The sequence below is a fragment of the Muntiacus reevesi genome, chromosome 15, assembly GCF_963930625.1.
Source record: "Muntiacus reevesi chromosome 15, mMunRee1.1, whole genome shotgun sequence".
NCBI lineage: Eukaryota > Metazoa > Chordata > Mammalia > Artiodactyla > Cervidae > Muntiacus > Muntiacus reevesi.
This window is the reverse complement of record NC_089263.1, coordinates 30,251,418-30,272,345: the sequence shown is the minus strand read 5'-3', so window position 1 is coordinate 30,272,345 and position 20,928 is coordinate 30,251,418. Positions and strand designations below refer to the sequence as shown.

The 20,928-nt window shown below is 58.8% G+C and overlaps 1 protein-coding gene across 3 annotated transcripts in view; it reads right to left on the bottom strand.

Moving 5' to 3' along the window:
• The window catches only part of PSTPIP1 (proline-serine-threonine phosphatase interacting protein 1), a 41,694-nt gene that overhangs the window by 698 nt on the left and 20,068 nt on the right, over positions 1–20,928 (bottom strand). Inside the window, exons 2-14 of one of the 3 annotated variants that reach the window (XM_065906366.1) lie at positions 19,068–19,168; positions 18,664–18,738; positions 10,041–10,075; positions 9,694–9,800; positions 7,930–7,992; positions 7,592–7,690; positions 6,654–6,699; positions 5,655–5,734; positions 5,014–5,112; positions 3,852–3,948; positions 3,228–3,318; positions 858–913; positions 521–654 (exon numbers count right to left, since the gene is read on the bottom strand). In XM_065906366.1, coding sequence (XP_065762438.1) covers positions 521–654; positions 858–913; positions 3,228–3,318; positions 3,852–3,948; positions 5,014–5,112; positions 5,655–5,734; positions 6,654–6,699; positions 7,592–7,690; positions 7,930–7,992; positions 9,694–9,800; positions 10,041–10,075; positions 18,664–18,738; positions 19,068–19,168 — 1,083 coding nt within the window. The remainder of the gene's footprint in view (positions 1–520; positions 655–857; positions 914–3,227; positions 3,319–3,851; positions 3,949–5,013; positions 5,113–5,654; positions 5,735–6,653; positions 6,700–7,591; positions 7,691–7,929; positions 7,993–9,693; positions 9,801–10,040; positions 10,076–18,663; positions 18,739–19,067; positions 19,169–20,928) is intronic. The other 2 variants (XM_065906368.1, XM_065906367.1) reach the window with 2 other exon arrangements.

The window sequence follows — 20,928 nt, the reverse complement described above, 5'->3', positions numbered from 1 at the left end:
CAGCCAAGCCCTGAGGAGATGCCTCAGTCCCATTGGATCTGGGGTCCAGCTCTGTACACCTCACCTCAAAGCAGGGACAAATTAGAGTCTCTGGGGATCTGGGCACAGCGGCCCTGTGGCTCCTTTACTCGTCCTCCCCTTGTGGGCTTCAGAAAATCAACCATGCACAGCTGAGGACCTAGTTCTGATCATGACTTGTTCTGGGCACCCATGGTCATGGGGAACAAGGCCTTAACCCACGGATGCAGAGTCTGGCCCTCAGACCACTTCCTCTGGTAGCTCCAGCTCCACCAGCCGGCTGCATGTGTGCGTAGCTCACGCAGTGCCCACATCTGCCTGGACACCCCGTGACCCAGGGCCTAGTGCCGTTCATCAGCTTTCATTCAGCAGGTGTGCACCAGGCCCCTCCTGAATGCCAGGTGCTATTCTAAGGGCACCCACCCCAGCACCCTCACATGTGAGCACGCCCTTGGGCATGCTGGTGTCCACCCAAGAAGGAGGGGAGGGCAGGGGGCCTCACCTGGGCCGTGTAGTCATACAGCGCCCTATAGTCCTGGCCTGGCTTGGTGGGGGGCCCTGGCGCCTCCTGCACGGCGATGGCAGCGTAGACACTCTCATTCCGGTCAGGGATAGGAGTCAGGGTCTCTGTGGAGGCTGAGTACAAAGTGAGGCCTGGCACCCACCCCTTGCAAAAATCAGTAGTCCCTGGAGGCCCCCCTGACTCACAGCGTCCCCAGACTTGCTCAGCTTCTCCCCATCCCCCAACCTCCCAGCTGTTGGAGGGCCCATCTGTGCCAAGTACGCATCCTCTCCTCTTCCTCCCCCCAACCAGGGTGACAGCTGTCACCCCAAATTACCTGCAGAAGCCGCTGACAGTGTGGTCTTGGGACTTCCGTGCAGCAGCCCAGAAAACCTGGGGGCAGGAAGGACAGGTGAGTCGGGGTGGGGGGAGTAGATGAGGCAGGGTGCCCAGCCCGCAAGGTCGGCCCTAGCTTCCAGGCACAGATGTGACTTATGGGGTGCCCCTCGGCATGAGGGCTCTCCGAAGGGTGGTCCCCTTCCCCCGTGGCTCTTCCCCAGCAGCACTCTCCCAGTCCCTTACTCTGCAGACGTCTGTCTTCTCAGTACTGCTCCCTGCAGGGCCAGTTTTCTCAGTACTGCTCCCTGCAGGGCCAAACTGGTGGCTCTGACACCTCTGTGCTCCAGAGCCTGGGCCCCATGCCGGCCAGACCCCTCTCCAACCTCCCCCACAGGCGAAGAAGCTTCCCCCTAGAGCTCAGCCCACTCACGCCCTGCTGGGACCTTCCTGGCCAGCCCTGCCACTCCCCGACCACACGAAGTGGCCGTCCAGGAGGAAGTATTGGGCTGATTCACCTCTTCCTCTGTACTTGGTGACCTGGACTGAGCTAGAGTCAAGCAAGTGTGTTGAATAAAAGAAAAAAAAGGTGCAAGAAGCAAGAGGCAGACCCTGGGGCACCTCGTACGGAGGCCATGTGGGCGCCCTGAGCAGAGGTGCTGAGAGCTTCCATGAGGAGAAGCTGTTGCTACTCCCGCGCCCCACCTTCCTGGCCTGGTAGGTTCAAGCTGTCTGCAAAGACCAGCTTCACCAAGCAGACTGGATGGGTGCCAGGCATGGCCAGTACCTGGGAGGGGAGTGCAGAGGCGCAGGTCGTACAGGCAGAGGAGTCTGGGGAGTAGAGTGGACCGGTTTGGGGTGTATAGGAGACAAGACTGAAATAGGGACCAGGCCAGACACCCAGGGGTCTTGAGGGCTCAGTCAGGGGCAGGGCCTGTAGGAAGCTGCGAGGTGGGACCCAGAGACCTTTCCCAGGTAGCGTTTGTGGAGCTGAGGGTCCAGGACAGAAGCACATGGACAGGTTAGCGTAGACTTGGCAGGCGTGGGAAGGTCTGATGCAGACTCGCCCTGCCAGGGAGGGTTAGCCCAGCAGGCTGGGGCTGGAGGGGCTGAGCTCACCGAAGGTGTGGGCACCCCGCCTGCCTTCCCAGGGTTGTCTATGCTCTCAGCTCCATTCTTCCCTCCACTCACTTCCCCTGGCCCTCCCTAGGCCTGCCTGGCTTCAGCTGCCCCACGCAGGGGTCCCTGCCTGTCCTCTCCAGCAGCCAGGCCTCCCACTGTGGGTCCTCTTTCCCTCTTTCTTCTCTCGTCCTCATCAGCCCCCTCCTCTCTGTCCCTTTCTCAGCCCTGCCCCAGGTGAGCTCTTCAGGCCCCTTGTCTAAGTGACCGCCTGTGCAGGCATCTGGCCCTCACTGGGGGTGCAGGGAGGTCCGAGTCCCCTATGGTTTTGGTGTGATGGTGAGGGTGGGAGTGTCCGCCTCCTAGGGTCCTCACTGTCTCAGGGTTCCTGGAGGAGCATGCTGTGGGGCCCACGAGCCTCAGAAATAAGTCATCCTCAGAGGGCCAGGAGCTCTGTCACCTCCACCCCCACCCACACCCACCTTTCAAAGGCAGAGCCCCCTCTGCACTGGCTTGGAGGGAGAGAGGAGGTGATGGAGGCCTGGGGATGGGGCACAGGTGCCATGTGAAGCCCACGGTGCTCCTTTAGATGCCCACAGATGGGGCACTCGGGGACGAGGGAGCTGGAGGGTGGGTGCACCCTGAGTGGGGTATGGTGCTCCCGCTGGGCTATCACTGTCATCACCCAAGGCCTGAGCTGGGAGGGTCCTTGGGTCTGAGTCTGCCCCCAACACTCATAGGCCCTGGGCCTAGAGGAGGTGTGTGACCTGTGCAAGTGACATGCTGGGGCCTGTCACCAGGACCCTGGCACCTACCATAGCCAGGCCAGGGAAGGGGGCTTGGAAAAAGCTGGAGAATTCTCCAAGAATGCTGGCTGCAGGGCCTGCTCCTCTGCCCTGATCCTGTGCAGCCGGTGAGGGGCCTGACAGTCTGAGACTCCGACCAGGCCAGCAGCAGAGCTCAAGGGTAAGCCCGCCTGGAGTCTCCCAGCACAGTTGCTAGTGAATAAGCAGGGTACGATTGTTTAACGCCTGGCTCCCCTTGGGCTGAGGGTGTCCTGAGGCTAGATGGAGTCTGTCTTGTCCCTCAAGAGTGTCCTGCACCTAGACCCTGGACCAGGCACACAACAGGTGCCCGATAAATACGTGGGAAAGAGCCGGTTGCAGGAGGAGGGGTTGGCCCCTTTCCAGGCAGCCCGCCTCCCCCTGGCCCCGCTGTGTGTCCCAGCCGGGGGTGTCCAGAAGGCGCTCACCTCTTTATCATACCACAGGACGGCTGGACGCCAGGGCTGCTGGACAACGGGGCCACCTCCCGATCGTAGTAGTTCTGGTAAGGCACCGGCGCTGCAGGTGACAAGTGCGAGAGGCCCAGGGTGACGAGGGCGGGGCAGGCGGGACCTGTGCGCTTTGACACCCCATTCTCTCCCCCTCCGGAGGCCCAGACTAGGGCCCCACCTTCCCTCCTGGCCCTGGTCTGGCCTGGTGCTTGAGGAGGGGGCCCCCCCATCACTTCCCTGAGAGATCCCACTGTGGATACCACCAAGATGGAACATTCTAGACTCAAGATTTAGCGATGCCAAACCGTGGAGTGGAGTGGGGGCTCTGAGGAGGCTCCTGCCTCTCCCTACCCCCGCCTCCCCTTGAGTGTTAGAGTGCTCCCAGGCCCCGCCCATCCTCTGTCTCACAGAGGCAGCTCACTAAGGACGTGGCCAGGGAGGGGACTGCTCTGTCCCTGACCTTCCCCCGGGCCGGCACCCAGAAGGGAGCTGTGAGCCGCCCTGCTTCTGTCTGCAGCTGAGGCTCAGAGAACCCGGGCCAGGCCTTCCAGGGAAGGGGACCTGGACCCAGCGGCTGTGTTGCCCGCCAGCGGGCCTCACCTGGGGGCTCGGTGCCCGTGCTCTTGGCCTGGATGAAGCCGTCAATGTCGGCGTCCACGCTGCAGCCTTCCAGCGTCACCCGCACCTCTTCATAGAGCTGGGGGTGGGAGGGAGTGGAGGCTGAGGGGCCAGGCTTCACCTCCATGCCCACATTGTCAAGCCTGCCCCCCTCTTTGGGTCTGAACCCTGATCAGGGGCCTTGAGGTGTAACTGCCCCAGGCCTGCCTGAGGGGCTAGAGCCCTGGCTGCCAGCTTCTCCTGTTTCCTGAACACCTCATGTGTGCACATTCCTTCGCATCCTTTGCATTCCTCTCCATCCTCTGTGAGAGATAGGACTTCCTCATGTATAGATGAGGAAGCTCCAGAGAGTGACTTGCCCAAGGTCACAAAGCAGGAATTGGAGTCAGTGCACTGGACTTTGGATCCGGTATGAGAGGGTTCAGAACCCACACTCCCTCCTCTGCTACAACGAGGCCACCAGGTGGGCTCAAGTCATTTGGGGGAAAAGCCCCCAAAACTCCACACCCACGGGTAGAAGGGATGAGGCAAGTAACAGTGGTGGGATCAGGGAGTCAGGGCTGAGAGAGAGAGAGACAGCGAGGGCTGCATCAGCAGAGGTCAAGGCCCCTGGCGGGGAGGTGCCCCTCTCTGCTGAGGGAGGCCCACCCGGCACATAGAGCTCAGTAAGGTGGGGGGAGCCAGGACACCCGGAAATGTCTGGGGACAAAAGAGGGACTGAACCTCGGCTCCTGCAAGCACCAGGCCTGGAGCAGGACAACCCCAGGGTCTCCCAGCCTCTCTGCAAACCTCTAAGGGGCTATGTCTGCCTCCCCTCCCCTCCCCAGCAGAGGGAATGAGCTCCGGGGCTCTGGTAGAAGAGCTGAGGCCTTGGAGCAGGGGCGAGCAGAGAGGGCAGACACCAGAGTAACCGCAAAGCACATCTTCCAGGCCAAGAGACCGTGGCCTGCACAGTACTGAGTTCCCTGTCTCTGGGGCCTGGGGCAGAGGCTCGGTGCTGGGCTCGGAGACCCTAAGGCCAGGGCTCAGGTGACAGAGGACTAAGGCCTGCTCACAGGCTCAGGTGGGCCTGGCTGCAGAGTCGCTCGGAGGCTGCCCTCCCCTCACGCCCCCCACCCACCCTCTCCCTTCCCTCAGCCCCCACCTCATCATCCTTGACGCACTGCATGGAGAGCTGGTTGCAGTGCACCCAGAGGGAGTTGCGGAGGATGGTCAGCCGGTCAAACTCCTGCAGCTGGAAGGCCTGGGGAGAGATGGGGATCACTGGAGGGCTGGGCCAGGCCAGGCCCCACCCACAGCTCAGCTGGAGTTGACCAGCCAGACCCCGTCTGCTAAAGCCAAGCCTAAAGGAAGCCTAAAGGCTGGGGGTCCCCACCTCCACCTCTGTGCCAGCACTTGAGGCTTCTGGGAAGCTGAGCTGCCTGTGGGACTGTACCCCCTGCCCTTCCCCAGACTCTACCACATCCTTGGGGTGTGTCTTAAGAGGAGCACTGGACCCTAAATCCTGTGTCCCAGGCCCTGTTCATCAGCAGAGCCCAGGGAAGCTATGGGTTCTGTTCAAGCCTCAGTTGCGGCTTCAGCCAAAAGGGGCGAAGGATGCCTGCCTGCCTGCAGAAAGGGACTCCAAGCACAAAGCCAGGCAGGAGCACCCTGGGGAGGGCCTTGGAGTGAGCGGATGAGTGAACGAGTGAAGGAAGGATGGCTTTCCCCTGCCACTGCCCCTCTTCCCCCATGAAGCGGCCGGAGCAGGGACAGGCATCAGCTCCGCGCCGAGGGGTCACTCACCTCGCAGGTGGCCCGGTGCTCCTGCTCCCACTCGCTCCGCACCTTCTCCAGCTGCTCGATGTTCTGCCTGTACACCCGCTCTGGAAGCGCAGGGGGTCCTCAGGGAGGCCAGCCCACCCTTGTGCCCCCTCTGTGTCCTCCTCCTCCCTGGAGAGACCTGCCCTGGCTGCTGGAGCTGCAGGTGAACGCTCATCAGGGCCCCTCACCCCGGTACCGCCCTTGGAGAGGCACTCAGTGCCCACTGTGTTCCAGCTGCCTCGGGCTGGGGCAGAGCCTAAGGTCAGAGTCTGGGCCTCTCACCATCCCACCTTCTAGATGAGACGCTGAGGCTCAGAGGGCGTGGCCCTGGAGGAGGGTGAAGGGGAGCTTTGGGAGCTGGTGGGCTGGGAAGCCAGTGGGCTTGGACCGTGAGCTCTGTGCCCCCCAGCCAAGAGAGCACCTGGGTGTTGGGACAGGTGGTGTGGCAGAAGGCAGAGTTGTGTCAGCAGAGATGAGGGGTTTTGGGATCTTCTGGCATCAAGAGGAGGATGGAGGAGACAGATGCCCAGAGAAGGCTGGGATGTGTCTCAGTGTGTATGAGAGAGAGAGAGAAGTGCATGTGCAATGAGTGGGCCTGTCTCCCTCGATCAGTGGCTATGAAAGTCCTGAGCCCTGGAGCCAGATGGTTTGCATTCAAATACAGTTACCACCACTTATTGGCTGTGTGACCTTGGGCAAGTTAAATAACCTCTCTGTGCCACAGTTTCCTTACCTGTTAAGAAAGGGGGATGGTAACAGTGAACACCTCATAGGATTGTTTGTGAGCATTAGTTAAAACATGCAAAGCACTATGAACAGTGTTGGCAAATGCAAGAAAACGAATTTTTCGTTTTACTTGCATAAGGAAGCAAGAGTGAGGAGTGCGGGACTGTGTCCCAAGGGTGAAGGAAGTGTGCTGTGGGGGGAAAGATGTCCGGGCTGCCCCACCCCCTAGGCTGAGAAGGTGGGCTAGCCGCGTACCTGCCTCCATGGCTGAGTCCTTGCACTGCTTGGCTTTGTTCTGGCTCTGAGGAGACAGAGGGAACGCGGCCCTGAGGCCCGGCCCCGAGCACCTCCCAGCCCAGACCTTGGGCTCCTGGCCTCCCTGGGCCACCCTGAAGGGCCTCTGTCACACCCTCCCTGGCCCCCTCTCACAGGGCAGGGCGAGCAGACGCTAACCCTGAAGGGGACACTCCGGAACCAGTTGTGGGCAAGCTCCATCATTAACTCCAGCCTCACCCCACAAAGGACCACAGGCTGTTTCCAATAAAACAGGAATAAAACAGAAACCCGGTCATGCCGACACATGTGCAAACTAGACCTGGAGACCCAGAGGAAGAAGTGTAGACCAGGGCTGGGCCCTGGGGCTAGACAGCCACTGCTGGGCCTGCTGGTTGGGGCCTGGGCTCTGTCCCTGACTTTCTGCCACCAACTGACCTGCAGGCCCCTGCCCTCTCTGGGCCTCAGCTTTCCTGTCTGTGCAATGGGCCAAATGTGTTCTTGGGTCCTGGGAGCTTTGACATTCCCACCCTGGCCAAGAGGCCGGAGTCGTCAAGAGCTTGGGTTCTGGACAACCTGGGTTTGGGGTCCTTTCTCTGTTCCTGCATGGCTCTGAGACCTTGGACAAGTCACTCACCACCTCTGGGCCTGTTTCCTCTCTGGGATGTGGGTCTACTGAGCCCTTCTCTGAAAGGTTGGGTGAAGGTTAGCGTCTGCTCTCACGGCCCTGTGAGCTCTGGGCCTGGGCTGCAGTGGGCCTGCTCTGAGGACTGGGTCATTGGGTGCAGCCTGGAGATGGCAAAGGGGATCAAACTATCTATCTAGACCCTGAGATTCTAGGAAACCTTGCCTGGGGGTGTCTGCGGCACCTCTTCCTGCCCTGCCCCATGACATCACCCCGCCTCAGTGACTTCACACACCTTCTCCACCTGCTTCTGCTGACCGTTGGTGCTAATGCGCTCAAAGGCCTGTTCAGCGTCGTCTGCATCCCGGCACTTCTGCTCATACGTCTTCTTGGACTGGGGGGTGTGGAGGTGCGTGACTTGGGGGCCCCAGGGTGAGGCTCCTGAGCCCGACCTCCCTTCTCCCTGTCAGGGGCTGTAGATGGAAAGGGGGCCTCCACACCAGGGACAGAGATCTGCAGCTCCAGGAACCCGACAGGCCGCTGAGCCTGTTGCTGGATGGAAGCCTGAGGCCAGCCCTGTCCCAGGGCTCCTGGAATCCATACCCCAAACCCGGCCGCCCCTTCCAGGCTCACCTCCATGGCCTTCTTGTGCAGCGACAGCTTGCTCTTCTGGACACGGTCCATGACAGCCTCGTACTGCAGGGGACATGAGGCTCTGAGCGTGGGGCTGTCAGGACGCTCCCCTAGGCCAAGAGGACGGGGTGTCCCTGGGAGGAGGCCCAGCCTCCCCTCCTGGCTCTGATGGGGCAGTGGGAGATGCCCTCCCCCTCCATCAGCCTGCTTTCTCACAACTGCTGCTTCCAACAGAAGGCTAGAGAAGCCTGGGGCATGGATGCACCCCAAGTATCCGCTCCCTCCAAACTACCCCGCCCAGGCAGGACTTGGTCTCTAGCCAGAGAATACTCAGCCTACAAACACACATGCGCACGCACACACACTGTCCTTCACTCACAAGCCTCTGTAACCACGCATAGCAATCACACCCGTGGGGACCCCAGCCACACTGTAGAAGGTGTCACTCTGTCAAAAATAGCTTTTGCAGACATCAGAGCCTCACTGGCCACAGGAAAGCTTGAAATAGCCATCCCAGGGCCTCACAGATGCTCTGCAGGCAAGTCCCAGCTCAGAGAGGTCACGTGCTCCAGCATCTCAAGGCTGGGCTGATGTGTGGGGGTGGGCTTTGAGGGCCCACTGTCTGCTCAGGAACCCAAATTTAGAATCTCGAAAGCCTCAGGCCCCAGGTGGGCAGACAGAGAGTACAGCCACGTGAAATTTCTGTGGTCAGAGCCACTCATCGGAGCCGGCACCCTGCCTGTGAAGACCGAGAGGGGCCTGGTTCTGGGTTGGGTCCCTGAAGCTCGGGAGGTGGAATAAGCGTCCCATCTTGCAAGAGGGAAACTGAGGCACAGAGGGGGTAAGTGGCTTGGCCAGGACACCCAGCCCCAGGTTGGCCCCAGTCATGAACTGTTGTTGCTCTTTTTCCCCTTCATGGGTCAGTTGTGTGGAAGTTTCCATTTTCAAATTTTTGGACAGTGTACAAAGATGCTCCCTCTCCAAGAAGTGTTTCTGCGTGTTGACTTCTCTCACCCTGTCCAAGTTCCACCCTCATCACTGAGGCCCTGAGAGGCTGATCCTGTGTCCACACCTGCCTTCCCAGAGAGCCGCATACTCAGCCAATCAAGAGTCTCAGGCTTGGGAGCGGGCGCTGGGACACGAGGTACCAACCCCACTTCTCATCCAAGCTCTGCAGCTTCTCTGACAAGTCACCTCCAGTCTCTGTTTACATACGTCCCACGATGGGGACCTCACTTCCTTTCCATGTATTGAGGGACAGCTGTCCCCTGCAGATGGTGAAGAATACCCTGGGATGCTAGGGCAAGCTCAACACCTCCCATTCCCTGCAAGCTCTGTCCACCTCAACCTCAGGCAGCCCTGCAGAGTGGCTGCAGTGACTGAGCCCCCAGGTCTTCCTTTCTCCCAGATAAGCACAGTTTCTGGTGACTCCCTAACTTAGGTTGCCTCCTTTGGATACTCCCACGTTGTCCATAGCCTGCTATACCCTCCATAGCCTGCTATAATGGGATGATCGAAAAGACCCATGCCCTTCGCTCTTGGCATGAGACACCTCAGTGGGAAGAGCCCTGGGGGGCCTTCAGGCCGGAGAACCGGGCCCTGGTTCCAGCACCAGGCCTCTGTCCACACTCTTCTCTCCTCCAGATCACCATCACCCCCAAGCCTGAGGTGCTGCCCCGCCCTCCATCATGAGAGGCCAGCCTCCACTACCACCGCAGTGACACCGCAGTCTCCCCCGGGGCCCATGCCCAGCACCCGCCTCACCTTCTTCCTCTGCTCCTTCTGCCTCTCACGGAACTCCTCCAGGCTCCGCAGCTCCTCACGCAGGGCCAGGGCCAGCTGGATGTGGGAACTGCCCACATTCTCCATTTCTGGGGGCAGAGTAAGGACACTGGTCCTTGGCATCAGACCTGATGGGCCCCAACCAGTGACACACTCGCCCCTGCCTGGACCAGCCCAGCCCCAGCCCCACAGCTCGTCTCTGTCACCCCCAAGTCCTCCACCAGCCTCAGTTCCCAACCAGAATCCATCCGTCCCCATCGGTGGGGATCTGGTGTTCCCCGAAGGTCCTGTCCCCCTGCAGCCCAGGATGGGGAATAGGCGGGACTTACGCTGCTTGAGAGAGTCAAAGGAGGCCCTCAGGGAGCTGCAAAACAGAAAGACCAGGGTCAGTAGGAGGACAGTGAAGGGGGACCTGAAGTCCTGGCTGGGCCCAGGGACTTTTATTTTGGTGGGAGGGCCCTGGGTCACTCATACACGCTGACCTAGACCCAGGGGACCTTCACTCAGCCCATGACCACTGACTCAGAACTCAAGCTGGGATTTCTGGAATGCAAAGCGCTCTCTTTGGAAATGACAAAGCAATCAACACCCGCACCCCCCCCGCCCTGCCCCCTGAAATGCTCTCGGCTTCTGCACATCTTCAGGCCCTCCCCCTCTCCCGGGGCCCTCCCCCATAGTCCTCTCCCAGATGAACTGAAGCAGGAGAGGGTGGGGTTCAGACCTGGCAGGAGGCCTAAGAACATCTTGGAGGGAGATGAAGGGCGGCTGTAGGGGAAAATGGTGACAAGCGGGGCAGAGGTGCTGAAGGGGAGAACTGGAGGGGCCTTCAGGCAGGAAGGACGGGGTGCACAGTTGAATACAGCGAGAAGCTGAGGGGGTCCTCGGCCCCTGGCTTGGTGGCTGAGAGGATGGGGGTGACACCTCGAGAGGGCCCAAAAGAGGATATGGGGAGTGACTTCAGGGTGCACTGAGCTTGAGAAAATCCAGGAGGAGGCGTCAGGAGGCACCAGTCTGAATCAGATATGTGGGAGCTGCCCCCTCCAGGGAGGACACCAAAGAGGAAGCAAAGGGAAGGAGCTGGCTAAACATGGCAAATGTGGAGGTGATGCCGAGTATAGGGTTGCCAGGTGGCATAAATAAAAATACAGGACACCCAGTTAAGTTCAAATTTCAGATAGACAACAAAAGCTTTGAATATAAACATGGCCCATGTAATATTTAGAACATACTTACCTTTTTAAAATATGTGTTATCTGAAGCTTAATGGGACAATCTAATGGGACAGTCCTGCCAAGGGGGCTGTCACCCAGAGCTACGAACAGAGGTGAGGTCTGAGCTAAGATGTCGGAGCTCTCTCAGGACCCAGTCCTGTCTGCTGCTGATGGGTAAGGGGCACCTTGGTCAGACAGGACTGATGGGAAAGTGCATCTCCCAACCCATCTGCTCCAGCAGGGGCCTCTCTGAGGGGCGAGCTCCCACTCCTGGCAGAGGAGGGAGGTGGCTTGGAATCCCAGGTAAGGAACCTGGCTAGAGCTTCCTGCCCTCGACTCCCATGTGCGTTAGAAGCAGACCCTGGAGCCAGATGCCTGGGTTCATTCCAAGCTGTGCCACACACACTCTGTATGACCTTAGACAAATGGCCTAGCCTCTCTATGCCTCAGTTTTCCCTTCTGTAAAATGGGGATAATGATACCACAAGCAAAATAGTTGTGAAGATTAAATGAATTTATATGTATAAACGTCTCTTAAGACCTGGTGCAAAGTAGATGCTCTGCAAGGGTCGCTGTCATTGTGCTACCCTCCCCTGAGCCCACATCTGCACACCCTGACCAGTCCTGCAGGTCCCCCAGGCCCCTGAACCCGACCTGAGCTGTACCTCCCAAATGCCCCACCTAAGAGCTTACCATATGCCCCCCCCTCTTATCAGAAATGCCCATTGAATTCATCTTCAGGTTGGAGGCGTCCCCTTGAAGCAGCCCCCATAGATTGGGCTCCCTTCCTGTCACCCCCTCAGCCCTGTGGGCTGGTGGGTGCCAAGTCTCCAAGTGCACAGAGGTGGTGTGTGGAGGTTGCAGACTGGCTCTGAAGTGAGGCTTGTCTACCCTCAAGGGTAAAATTCTCTGCCTCTGACTATGGCCCCTTACCAAAGGAGGCAAAAACACGCTGCCGCTCCTTGCTCAGCAGGCCACCTGAGGAACCACAGCCAGTGAGGCTGATGGTGGCTCAGAGGGTAAAGAAAGAAAGTGAAGTCGCTCAGTCGTGTCCAATTCTTTGCAACCCCTGGACACCAGGCTCCTCCGTCCATGGGATTTTCTAGGCAAGAGTACTGCATGGGATTTTCTAGGCAAGAGTACTGGAGTGGGTTGCCATTTCCTTCTCCAGGGAATCTTCCCAACCCAGGAATCGAACCCAGGTCTCCTACATTGTAGACAGACGCTTTACCATCTGAACCACAGAGGGTCAAGTATCTGCTTGCAATTCAGGAGACCTGGGCTCAATCTCTGGGTCAGGAAGATCTCCTGGAGAAGGGAATGGCAACTCACTCCAGTACTCTTGCCTGGAGAATTCCATGGACAGAAGAGCCTGACCGGTCCATGGGGTCATAAAGAGACATGACTGAGCGACACACACACATGCACGCGCGCGCGCGCACACACACACGCCAAATCTTGCCAGATGAGGCGTTCTGTCACTGGCTGCATCCCTGTGCAGAGCAGCGTGCCTGCCCCCTGGTGGCCATATGACCACATGACACCCAGCGATACTGCCCTGCCCACCGCCTGCTTGCCTGTGAGCGTGCGTGCTATGCCACGTCAGTCGTGTATGACTCTTTTCAACCCTATAGACTGTAGCCCTCCGGTCTCCTCTGTCCACGGGATTCTCCAGGCAAGAATCCTGGCCTGGATTGCCATGCCCTCCTCCAGGGGATCTTCCTGGATCAAATTGCAATTCATTTCCTGGATCAAACCCACATTCTCTTTTGTCTGCTGCATTAACAGGCGGGTTCTTCACCACTATCACCACATGTGACTTCACCCGCCAGCATCTCCTCACCATCCTTGCAAGGCAGAGTTCACAAGGGGCTCCCTCCTCCCATGGGGACACAGGAGACTGCCCAGCAGAGCAGCAGCATCACCTGGGAGTTTCTTAGAAGCACAGCTTCTCGGGCTCCACTGCTGTCCTCCTGGAGTCGAAGCTCGGAGGTGGGGCCTAGCACACTGTTTCAACAAGCCCCCCGGTGCTGCAGAGGTACATTCCAGTGCTGGCCTCATTATTTAACGCTAACAACTCTACCAGGCAGGGAGAGCACCATCATTAGCCCCATTTCACAGATGAGAAAAACAAAGGTCAGAGAGGTGACGAAGCTGACCGTGGCTGCACAACTGGTAAGAGGTGTAACCTTCTGCTTCTTACCAGAGGAAGGAAGGGGTGATGGCATGGTGACCCCACCTGCCTTGGTAGGGGGTGGAGAGGTCAGGACTCTGACAGAACTGACACTTCCCCAGTGGTTACACCTCCTTCTCGCACATGCATCTCCTGCCTCAGTCTCCCCATTTACGGTTAGAGCCTCTCTAGGCCCAGCACGGCCACGTCTCTACACCCCAGCCCTCACCCACAACGTGACTACATCCTGCCCAGACCCCTCCCAGAGGCCAGGGCCTGCAACCTACTGGTCCTCACCTCCCTTTGGACCTCACATCTCACAGACACCTCAGAGTGTCCGAAACTGGGCTCTTCACCCTACACACCTGCTCCTCGCACAAGGCTCCCTTCTCAGCAAAGGTACCACCACCTACCAGGTTATGCACACCTCCCCCCTGCATCACCTTCTCTTATTCACCTCCCAAATCTATCCATCCGCCTCTTCCTGCCACCACCCTAGTCCCTGCCCCATCACCTCCTTCCCTCCTACTTCACTCCTCATCTCTTACCCTTGTTCTTTGCCCACAGTCGTTTGGCCAGTTCCTCCTATATACCATGTTCCCTCTTGCCCCAGGGCCTTTGCACATGCTAATTCCCTATGTGCAGCATCTTTGCCTGGCTCTCCCTTCTGTCTCTTCTGAGCACGTGTTCCTGTTGTCATCCTAAGCTGACACATTGTCTATCACTGCACTGAAATAAGAGCCTATTGAACACTTGGTTCTTCTCCCCGTTGTCCCCAGGATCACAGCCCAGTGCATTAAACTCAATACTCAATAAACCCCAAGGCCTTGCTCAACACCAGACCACTCAGAGAAATCATCGCCAAGATTTCCCAGAGACTTTCAAACTGTGGTGCTGAAGAAGACTCTTTGAGAGCCCTTTGAACTGTAAGGAAATCAACCCTGAATATTCATTGGAAGGACTGATGCCGAAGCTCCAATACTTTGGCCACCTGATGTGAAGAGACGACTCATTAGAAAAGGCCCTGATGCCGGGAAAGATTGATGGCAATAGGAGAAGGGGACGACAGAGAATGAGATGGTTGGATGGCATCACTGATTCAGTGGACATGAGTTTGAGTGAGCTCCGGGAGATGGTGAAGGACAGAGATGCCTGGCGTGCTGCAGTCCACGGGGTCACAGAGTCAGACACGACTGAGTAACCGAACAACAACTGCTCTCCTGTGTCTCCACCACGTGTCAAGGCTGGGAACCCCTTGCAGGCCTCTGCCGTCTGTTGTCAGTCCCCAGTGTCCGCCTGTTAACTCATCCCATTGCCCTTTGCAACCTGGCTCTCAGGACACTCAGTCCAGAATTCTGTTTCAGACAGTTTGAATTTCCAGTGTGTCTCCTTCTGTACTTCTGTCCCACCATGTGACCCACACCATCTCATGACCCCTGCTTTGCCATCCTCACCCCTGCCCCCTGCCAGCCACGAGGCTCCTTCCTCCCAGCTCCTCTCACTGCCCCATGCTCCTGCTGGAGGCTGGGCCCGAGTGAGCTGCCCTCCTTAGAGGAGGACCAGCCCTGGTAAGAACCGGGGCCCCCCTCTCTCACTGCAGTATCTTCAGTGATACCTTCATTCTCTGAGCTCAGAGGAAGAGAGATGATGAAAAAAAAAAAAACCCTGCTGACAGGAAAGCAGTGTCTTAGGCTTGACAACTGGTGGCGAAGCAGGGACATGAGCGTTTAAGGATTCAAGTGGGGGCTGTCCTTGCTCGCAGGTACTATTGGGTTGGCCAAAAAATTCAGTTGGGTATTTCATAACATGGAAAAACCCGAAAGAAATTTTTTGGCCAACCCGATACAAAGGGACGCACAGGAAACTGACCCCAGCCCTGGCTCGATCCCCCTTCTTTTCCTGAACCCCGACCCTGTGCAGCTTCCACGGCTGGTGCGGTACTCAGCGCCCCACCCCGGGCAGGGTGAGCAAGAGCGGGAGATGACAGCTTTCTGGGGGAGGCGGTATTTCAGGCAGAATTCACAGGGGAGACATGAGGGCGTCAGACAGAGCAAAGGCCCCAAGGTCAGAAGGAGAGTCAAGGTGGGCTTTCTGCAGGGTTGGATGTGTGGTTTAGGCAATACTGATAAGCCGCCTGCACCCACCTAGTGCTTCTCTAAAAGGCACTGAAAGAGCTTGTGGGAATTCCCTGAGTTGGGGACCTTATCTGTGTGCCCCTCATTGCCACTGCCCAGTAGACGCTTGCTGAGCTCATGTGTGAACGAGGTGAGCACTAGCAGTCACCTGAAGGCCAGAATAACCTCATCTCAATGTTTGTGGCTGAGTCTCAGACCTTCTGGCCAGTCTGAGGTCAGGGGATGACGCAGAAATGCTCTGTCTTCAGGCGGCAGGGGTGGGGGTGTCTGGACGGCTCCCCCCTCTCAGCTCTCACTGGGCTATTTCTGGGGTCATGGAAGCTCTTGGCTTTGGTCCTCCTCCTCCACCCTGTTCAGTCTATGCACCCTCAGCCCCCTCCACTCGTCCTCTCAGAGGCTAAGAATGAGCATCCGTGGGAGACAGGGGGCTTGGCCACGAGGAGGCATGGGGCTCCCCCGCTCCCCGAGTGGCGGATGGGCCCTGGAGGATGAGCTTCCAGCCCCCACGTGGAATAGCCAAGCCAGCTTTGCCAGGTACCAACCTCACACACAAGCTCACAGTCTCCATGGCAACAAGGAAGTGACCCCTGTTGTCATGGTTGCCACTCACCCTACGCACAGAGAGCCCCTCCAGGTTGGTGTGGAACAGGGCGACCTGGTCTAAGCCAAAACGCTGACAGGCAGGCAAGGCCAGAGTGTCCAGGAGAGCTTCCTGGAGGAGGTGGGGCATTAGAGGGTCCTGAAGGAAGGTTCTGATGCAAAAGACCAGGGACGAGAGCGAGGTCACCCCCAGTGGGATAGACCCCAGATTCAGAACAGTGGGGCCCTGTATTTTATTTTAAAACCTTTGAGTCCCCATACCCACAACACAGCTTGGGGCATGGCACACACTTAGATGGATGATGGATGCTTGACCCATAGTTAAAGAAAGCAATGATTTCATGATCTCACCTTAGGACACACCTCAAGGAGCAACACTGATTAAGCACCATCGTGCATCGTCAGCTGAGCTGGGAGCTGCAAGGGGGCAGGGCCCTAAGGGAAGCAGCAGGTGGGCTGGGACAGTCCAACCCCGCCTCCTGCGTCTCTGGCTCTAAATGTGCCCTGAGCTTTCCAGCCTCCAGCCTTTGTCCATGGTCCTCTCCCAGGAGGTGCCCTCCACTCTGCCCTGCTCCTCTGGCCGCTCCAGCTCCCTGGGGAACTCGGCTCACACGCACTGCTCCCAGCCTGCTCTGGAACCTGTGCAAGGGGCAATGAGGCCCCTGTGGGTTTTGTTCCTGCCTCTCCTGCTGCTGGGGAGGCTGAGCCCTGGGGCCTGGCCCTGCCAGCCCACACTCCAGCTCCTAAGTGGTAGGCAGCAAGGTGGACCTTGACTCTGAGCTCCCTGCCCTGGCCTGGGGCTCCACCCTGGTGCTCCCACCTCAGAGGGAGGCTCTCCCTCCAGGGGCCCCACCCTCCAGCTCTCTGGGCCAGAGAAGGGCTGGGCCTCAGAGGAAATAGTCTAGCCGGGCCAGGCAGTCTCCTCAGCCCTAATTAGACTAAGACAGGTTACCCCAATTTGTCTGACTCATGGAGGGGCCCATGAGAGCGTAATGACCCTCAATGTTTCTCAAGTGCCACTGTGGCTTAGGGCTCTCTGCTTGACATTGTGACGCCCAGAGGAACTCATGACTGTGACTTTTCCCAGCTGAGGACCCAGGACTCAGAGAGGGGGAGTGACCACTCCAGGGTCACACAGCATATAGGGTAGGGCAGACCTTGTCCCACTTGGCCTCCTACAGCCACACAGGGAATCAGGGCCACCCAGAGCCTTGCCTTGGCCACTTCATGACTCTAAAGATAGGGCCAGACACTGTACACCTCTGCACCCTTCCCACTGCCCACCCGGCTCCCTTTCCACCTCATCCTCTTCACTGGCGGCTTCTCCTTCCCTGTTTTAAGTCCCCTGTGACTCACAGCCCCCTGAGTGTGCCTCACACTTTCCGCCTCCAGCCTGACCTCCCACTGTGGCCCTGCCCGGAGCACCCCCTCCATATCCCCCAAGGGGGCTTGTCTCTGCTGGGAAAGTTCTCCTTTTCCAGCAGCCCTGGAAGGTCAGGAGGCGGGACTCCTGGATCATGCTCCCTTGATTCCACCCCTGTCTGGGAAGACAAAGAAGGTCCCCATTCATTTTCCTTACTGTGTCCTGGTAAGGAATGCACTCCCCTGAGCACCCAGCCTGTACTCAGCCTTGGTCCTGCCGTTTTTATCTGCTCAACAGCCCACTGGAGCGGACAGATGAGAACCCAACTCAGAGAGGTTAAGTGACTTGCCCACAGTCACACAGCTCATAAAGGCCAAGCGGGGACTAGAGCTCCTGGAGCTGCGTTCATGCTTTCTGGTCCAAGGCAGGACCCTTGGGCATGAGCATCCATATCTCCTGGCTCATACCACTCTTCAACCTTCCTCTAGCCCTCTCCGAGTTCTCTCTGGCTCCAGGTTCCAGGTTGGAAGCAGGGTCACCTGTGTCTTTAGGAGACCTGGAGAGTGTTGTTTATTCATCTCAAATGAGGGGACTGGGTTCCAGGCTTTGCAGCTGACAGGCTCCGTCCAGGGCCACTTTCCTTGAGCAGAGCCAGACCTCCATGGGGAACAGGGGGCAGGGGTTGCTATGGCAACCGCAGGCTGGGTTGGGTCTCTGGGCTCCTGGGGGGGGAGGAGGAGGAGGAGGAGGACTCCTACCCTTCCAGGACTTGGAGTCCTATCCGCCCCTCGGCCTGACTCAGTCCTCACCCAGCAGGGAGAGTCCACCCTTCCTCGCCACTGCTGGAACCTTCTCCTTAGCTGCCCTCAAATTGAAACTCTCTCTGCACCTGCATCCCTCGCACAGTCTGCACGCAGAGGCACCGGCCCAGGGGCTTCCCAGCAGCAACTGCCCTCCCAGCCAGGCCCGGGCAGCCCCGGACACGCCTCACCCTCTGAGGAAGGCTGCAGTGTCATCCCCTCACTGAGGAGGAAACGGAAACCCCGAGTGTCAGTGACCAAACCCCCCTCAAGGCCACACGGCCGACGGGTGAGGAGCTGGCACCCCCACCTCTGGCCACACGTCCCTCCTGGAAGCCCGAGCTGAGCCAGTGCGGCAGGGGGCGCGGCAGCCAGTGGGGTCCTGTCACCCGTCGCGGGGGCTCTCAGGACTTGGATGGAGACCCCCAGGCAGTGTGGGCTGTGTCCCTTGCTCAGGGTCTCCTGGGTGTTCAGACTGCGGACTTTTCTCTCCCACAAAGAACCTGACCGTGCCCAGGGTGCCCAGCACCCACAGAGCTGCCCGCCAGCCACCCTGCCCCGGGAGCCACTCAGACCCTCGCCGGCCCTCCCCATCCAGCCCACCCCGGGAAGCCCCAAACCCTGTCGAAAGGCCCAGAGAGTGCCTGGGGAAGCAGGCGGGGCGCCTTACTTGATCTCCGTCTGGCCGCCTGCCTTGCGGGCGATCTGCACCAGCTCCTTTCCGTACCGCTCCTCCGCCTGGGCCCTGCAACGACAAACCCCCGGGCACCGGTCTTGTCCACGGCTGCCGACCCGAGGCTCACCCTCAGACGGGCGCAGCCAGGTCACAGGGCCTGCCCGCGCGGGACTCTGGCCCTGCCGACGCCTCCTTGAGACGGTTAAGCCTCCAGCCCTTCCTCTAAATAAACGTTGGCTGAATTCAAGCATATCTGATGGGACATCAGATACATTGCCCACTGGGGGGGAAGGCCCAGGCTGGGAAAAACAGGGAATCACACTCCTGACTTCTTAGAGCAGGGGTGGCCTGCCAGCGGCCAGGCTGGCCTGGGGGCTCCCCCCGCTCCCGGCGCTCACCTCTGTCTCAGCAGCTCCTCCACGTCCTTGCACATCTTCCTGCCGTCCAGCAGCCGCTGCAGCAACACTTCGTAGCCCGTGTGGGCGGTGAAGTCCCTGCACTGGGATGCAGGATAGAGGGCGCGTGAGGGCCACCGCCGGGGAACAGACCCCGCTGACCACCGCCGGGACCCGGCTTCCCCGTCAGCCTCCATCTCCCCTATCTAAGGACGAGCTCTTCCTTAGACCCCACGTGGCTTCACACAGGCACATAATGGGTCCCCCGATTGCTGGAGGCACCAGGGGGAGCCCTGTGGGGATCACAGCTCACAGTCAGGACGCTCTAACCTAAGACGGCCTTGGGAAGGGCCCCCACCACAAGGCCCCGTGATGACAGCCTTGGGGGGTGCCTGGCACTGTTCACCCCTGTCACCTTCTCAAGAACTCTCTTATCTCAGGTGCCCAAGTGAGAAAACTGAGGCACAGATGGGTGAGGTGTACCCAGGGTGATGCAGCCTGAAAGCGGCAGGCCTGGCATTGAACCCAGGCTGTCTGTCTCGGGCCCACACCCTTCAGTCCTACCCTCTACAGCTTCTGCAAAGAACAGCAATTGCCGTTCTCTGACAATCCACTGTGTGCTGAACGCCATGTCGGGTTCAGCCTGTGGGCTCAGGGTATCCTCCCGCACCCACTGGGTGGAGTGAACACCGAGGGTCAGGATCCGGCTCTCACGGTGCTGAGAGTAAGGTTTCTGTGCCTCTCAGCCTGGTTCCCATCCATTTTTGTCCCCCATCCATTCTTGAGGAAGGACCCCAACCCACCAGGGTGCTCAGCCAGGCAACTGGGCCAGCCCCATAAGGCAGCACCTACCTGTTTTCTTTCCCATTTCCACAGACCATCCCCCATCATGAGCCACAGAGATGGGGGGAAGGAAGCCCCCACTTCCCTGATGCACACTCCACAGCCCTGTCTCAGAGCTTAGTGAATCAGCAGGTCTTTCCCAAGGCGGCACACACTTGAGTCAAGAGCTGGCCATGTTGCCCCATGCCTCCCCTCAAATGCTGTGTTGTGGGTGTGTGGGGAAAGGTGGGGAGAAGTCTAAATCAAGGAGAGCTTCCTGCAGGAAGAGGTATTTGAGCTCGGCTCTGGGCTTCACAGGTGACGCTAATGGTAAAGAACCCGCCGACCAGTGCAGGAGACATAAGAAACATGGGTTCAATCCCTGGGTTGGGAAGATCCCCTAGAGAAAGAAACAGCAACCGACTCCAGTATTCTTGCCTGGAGGGTCCCAGGGACAGAAGAGCCTGGCAGGATAGAGTCCATGGGGTTGCAAGAGTCAGACACGACTGAAGCAACTTAGCATGCACTGGGAAGAGAAGGTGTTGTTTTTCAAGGTCTAAGCAGAATTGGACGCGGTAGAGAAAGGCAGAGAGGCCACAAATTGTACCAGCTGGCCCCGTGACAATCCCAGCCCACCTTCAGTCAACTCAGAACGGTGGAATCTGCCGGCCCACAGAATGGTTAGGATCCCAAGTGCATGCCTCCTCCATAAGCAGCCCTAGAAGTTCCCAAGACCAGGCTCAGCTGCCCACAGGCTGATGAGCAGCGGGCCTGGGTCTTGGTTGGCTACTCAGGCCCAGGCAGAGTGGTCATCCCCCAAGCCCCACATGTCCCTCTGCCGCAGCATCTAGGCTGGTGTGGCTGCCCCAGGCTCCATTTCTGTAGCTTTGGTGGGCCACTCGCTACTAACCAGGCAGCAGACCACAGCTTCCTGCCCCAGCCTCCCCACCCTGCCCCTGCGGACCCCCAAGACAAAAGCCAGTGGCAGCCAGGGAGGAAGACGGGTCCTTTCTGCTCCTTCTCTGCCCTTGCCCTCTCCCCC